At 48.6% G+C, this 4,118-nt stretch overlaps 1 protein-coding gene across 1 annotated transcript; it reads right to left on the minus strand.

Moving 5' to 3' along the window:
* Positions 1–3,173: 3,173 nt before the first annotated feature.
* DEU56DRAFT_727699 (uncharacterized protein) lies at positions 3,174–4,083 on the minus strand (the record flags this gene model as incomplete). Its single annotated transcript, XM_041348002.1, has 3 exons — positions 3,174–3,368; positions 3,408–3,562; positions 3,627–4,083. The coding sequence occupies 3 exons, from the start codon at positions 4,081–4,083 to the stop codon at positions 3,174–3,176; spliced, it is 807 nt and encodes a 268-aa protein (XP_041213606.1).
* Between the last annotated feature and the right edge of the window lie 35 nt (positions 4,084–4,118).

Here is a 4,118-nt window from a genome sequence, read left to right on the forward strand (position 1 = left end):
TGGCAACACGTTTGGCGGCCTGTGCAGCACGGAAGGCATTGATAGCCAGGGTTTGAGAGGGGAGTGCAGCCTGTTCAGAGTGCTCCAGGAGCGCAGCAGTCGGTTTGACTTTGCGCACTGGACGCACTATACGCGGCTCGTCGTCACTATCTGTATGGACCATTCCAACCATTAGATTATTTGGAGCAAAGACATCTACTAGTACTTACTTTTTATCTCAATCAAAATTGTCACTTCGTTGGAATCTGATCTATCTGAGAATGAGCAGGATGATTCAGCCTAGTCGATTATGGGCGAGTGCGACCCAAAATGAGACAAACAAGTGACATGCCTGACATCGGCTGAGAGTTCTTGATTTAAGCATCTGTTAGAGTCGTAGAAGAGTGGCAATGCAAATGGATTCGTACCTGACAGATCGATCATGATTGATCATACAAAGAGCCGCGGCTTGAGCCACAGGCTTGGGCTTTCCAAAACCCAAAGCTGAGCCCTGGGCCATGTTCAGGCCGTGAGTTTGGCCTGGCCTGGCTTGGGCCGGCCCACGGCTTGAAGCCGGGCCATGCACATTACTATGTAGAAGGGCAGAATTCTGCTCCTGCTAAATAACACCATTTATGCTGTAACAAAATTGATATGTAGATACATCGCCTGAAAATCTAGAGTAACACGAGTGGTACATGACAAGGCCTCAGTGCGTGGTCGTCGTGGCAAACATTGACAAACGAGGGGCTGACACTGTTGTCACCCATGACAATGATGAGCTCCCAAGCTGAGTCATGTTATGTTCCCAATTCGGACTTGAACTCCGCTCAAATATAGCAGGGCCCCCAGGACCCAGACAAGTCTATCATAGACTGGACCTAGAGTTTCCATTTCCCGGATGCCCTTGGATCTAAATAGTGGGATTATTCCTGGGCAAAAGGCGTCGAACTATTATCTGTTGATGAGACCCATCAATTTTCGCCTCACTCCGTCCGAGTTCGCTCAGCCATCCCGTTCCAGGCATGCATTTTTCCGAGGCTGCAGTCCGTAACCTGGACTCGAATGCGGATGGGTTCCTCTCCGACATATTTGGACTTGTTCTTGCCCCATACGCTGATCTGTTGTTATCTATCAGCTGTCAGTGAAGATCTGACACTCTACCGTGACCCGTTGTGTTGCTCTGCAGGACTTATCCATCAAAACTATTGATAGAATCACAGCAGATCAACTTTCCCTGCTGTCTAACAGTGTCTGTCTGTGCGGGTGGCCTGTAACTCTGTCACCGCTTGACTGGGCAGCACGTTTGTGTTCGTTCATCCCTGCCCGTCATTGTTGTAATGGTTGCCGTCGACTATGGTTCAAAAATCCCGCCGAGTCGCTCAATCTATGAAGTTAACTTAAGGAACACCCATCTTTGTCTCCGCTCCTTCTGGTTCTTGGACGCATCATCATCTCATTGCTCCCGGACGCGCTCATCAACACTTTGACTTTGACAACCCAATGCCCATCCTATCCCCGAAGTCCCTGGCCCCTACCTAGTTTCATATGTCCTCCTCCGCTTCCGCTCCCTCTCTGGTGATCTCGCAGCCATCCAGTACGACACATGATTGCCGTTGTTGCGCAATGCAACACGCGTCGGGAACTCCCAAACATATCGACGTTTGCGGTCGGATATGTTCCACGGACGCAGGAGAGAGAAAAAGACTTGATTGTGCTGCTGGTTACCCACTCCAGCATCCCCGCCAGAGTCGAACTCGATGCCCGTGGCCTTCATTGGCCTTCAACGCTCGGGTATTCAGTTTTTGTAGATTAATATTTATCCTTGAACCCTTTAATGCTCGATGTTTCGCCTGATAACCACTCTCCACCACATGTCTCACAGCTGGTGCATACCACTTCATTGTACGGGTATCTACAGTATCTTTCCTCCGCGCGTATTTTGACTACTTCCTTCTATCAGTCTACCAAGGAGACTACATTGCACACATCATGTATGTATAAGGACCCACAGGGGTCCCAGCGAATTTCATTGCAGGTGAAATCAGCCGCATTCAGTTCATAATTCGGTTCCTCGGGCCTGAAGTGGCTTCGTTCAAGTACTTGCTGGTGTGACTCGACCAGCACTTCAGCCATGTTAATGGACGCCAAACACATCGAAGGATGTGCAAGTATGAAGAAACGAAAGTCTAACACAGAGGTCTCTGCGCCAAAACAAAACACAAAGCAGCGTACCAAAGTGAAGTTGCCTCCAGCAACAAAACCATCGGAAACAGATGACGACTGTGCAGAAAGTGAGGGTATGGTACACCCAGTCGTCTGTTCGGTCGTGGGGTCAATTGTAAGGAGTGAACAATAATATAGTAATACGTGGAATTTGCTGTCGTCCGCCCAAAAGATGGGATCACAACTCCCGAAACCAGAACCACAAGCAGCAGAGACCTAGATCCCAGATCCAACAGGCCACCACGCCTTGGTTCCCACGAATGCTAGCACGGTGGCCAAGACCGTGTTACAAGCAGAATGTATGTGTCCATACAAAGGAAAGTACCCCCAGGACAGATAATAGCAGGTGGAGCGGTATTATATTAGAGGCGGGACCAGTAGTAAAAGGAGGAAATACGAGACTCAGCATCAAAACAAGAACGGTAAAGGTGGCACGCACAAAAGACAAAATGGCAGATAGGCAGAGATCCAGATGCAGGATATATCTTGCCATCTGATTTTCATCCACATCTCTACACTCGATCAAACGAAGGGTGTTGCATTATGTAGTACTGATTGCAAGCAGCATTTTGATGATTGTCGTGATCCGTTTCACATGAGTTCCGTATAGCTTACAACGCTGAAGCTTATTGATCGCCCCGAGAAAGTGCTGTATAGTGTCCCCTAGAAGTTTCCACAAAGTGCCGTGAAAGTACTAGGTGGCAATGTCGAGGTCACGTCAGAGACATGCAAGGCAAACACATCTATGTTTGGGCTCATCTTGAGAGACACTTCAGAGCGATGCTTTTGGGATAGTTCAGGGATACTCTCGTACACAGTGCTCACCATACCTTTTCTGGTATTATAACTCTCGGACACCAAATTTGCAGTTCGGCACCTGCTAAGATCAACAGATAGGCTCATGATATGATCAAGATGTCAAATCAGTCCAAGATTAAGATTGATAACTGCGCTACATAAAAATCTATCTAGGCGTCTGAGATCACTGATAGCGAGTGGTACAGTTCTTTGTCTGCAAAATTATTCAAGAAATAGTCGTCGAACACCTCCATCGAGTTCCCAGAATTCACCTCCTTGCCCAATGGTCCTTGATAGACAGGTATAATCTCCACCGCATGTGTAACGTCTGTGAGAGGAATTATGGATCCGCATCTGATCACCCTCTCCGACTGTGCAGAATATCAAGTATAAGATCGTCTGACCATCCACATGCCCGTAGATGGCTCGGGGCCAGGCACGACGAAGTCAAAATGCTGGATATATACCAGCACCTGAGACAAGCGCTCGGGGAACTGCGCACGAGAACCTCTGGGGAGGGTTGGCTGGAATATGGCTCGTACTTGAGCGACATAAGACCCTGTAGAGGCCCATCAGGCAATGTCACCACCGGTAAATTTTGTAATACTCACCATCGTTACGACCATCGACCCTCTGGTTAAACAATACGGCATCGCAATTCCCTCTAGGAAAATTACTGGAAGGTGGCTCGGCGTGAATTTGTTGGCTCGGCATGATCCTGCAAGTGTGGAATGCGGAAAATAACTGGATGCGAAATTTCAACCATGTATTGAATAGGAGCTGGCCGGGGAGTGTACAACCATTGCGGGTCGCGTAGACGTGTAAAGCATGAGAAAAATCAGTGATCTCGTACAACGACTGCATTAGAGATGCATCGAGGCGATTGCGATCTGCTTTCACAGTCACATTGAAGGCAATCCGTGCGTTGTCCGACAAAATACCCTTCAAGAAGTGATTGCGAACAGGGCGCGGCGCTTGCAGACGTAGCTGGGCAGCTGGGTTTGCATTGGAGACCCAAGCGAAAGCGGGATCTGTCTCTGTACTAGCGATCTCTTGATGCTCCATGATGACTGCGTTCATGAGTGGGTCCTGACCAGGCGTTGTACCAAACATTC

This window comes from Suillus clintonianus, assembly GCF_016758775.1.
Source record: "Suillus clintonianus strain FC179 chromosome Unknown DEU56scaffold_7, whole genome shotgun sequence".
Taxonomy (NCBI): Eukaryota; Fungi; Basidiomycota; class Agaricomycetes; order Boletales; family Suillaceae; genus Suillus; species Suillus clintonianus.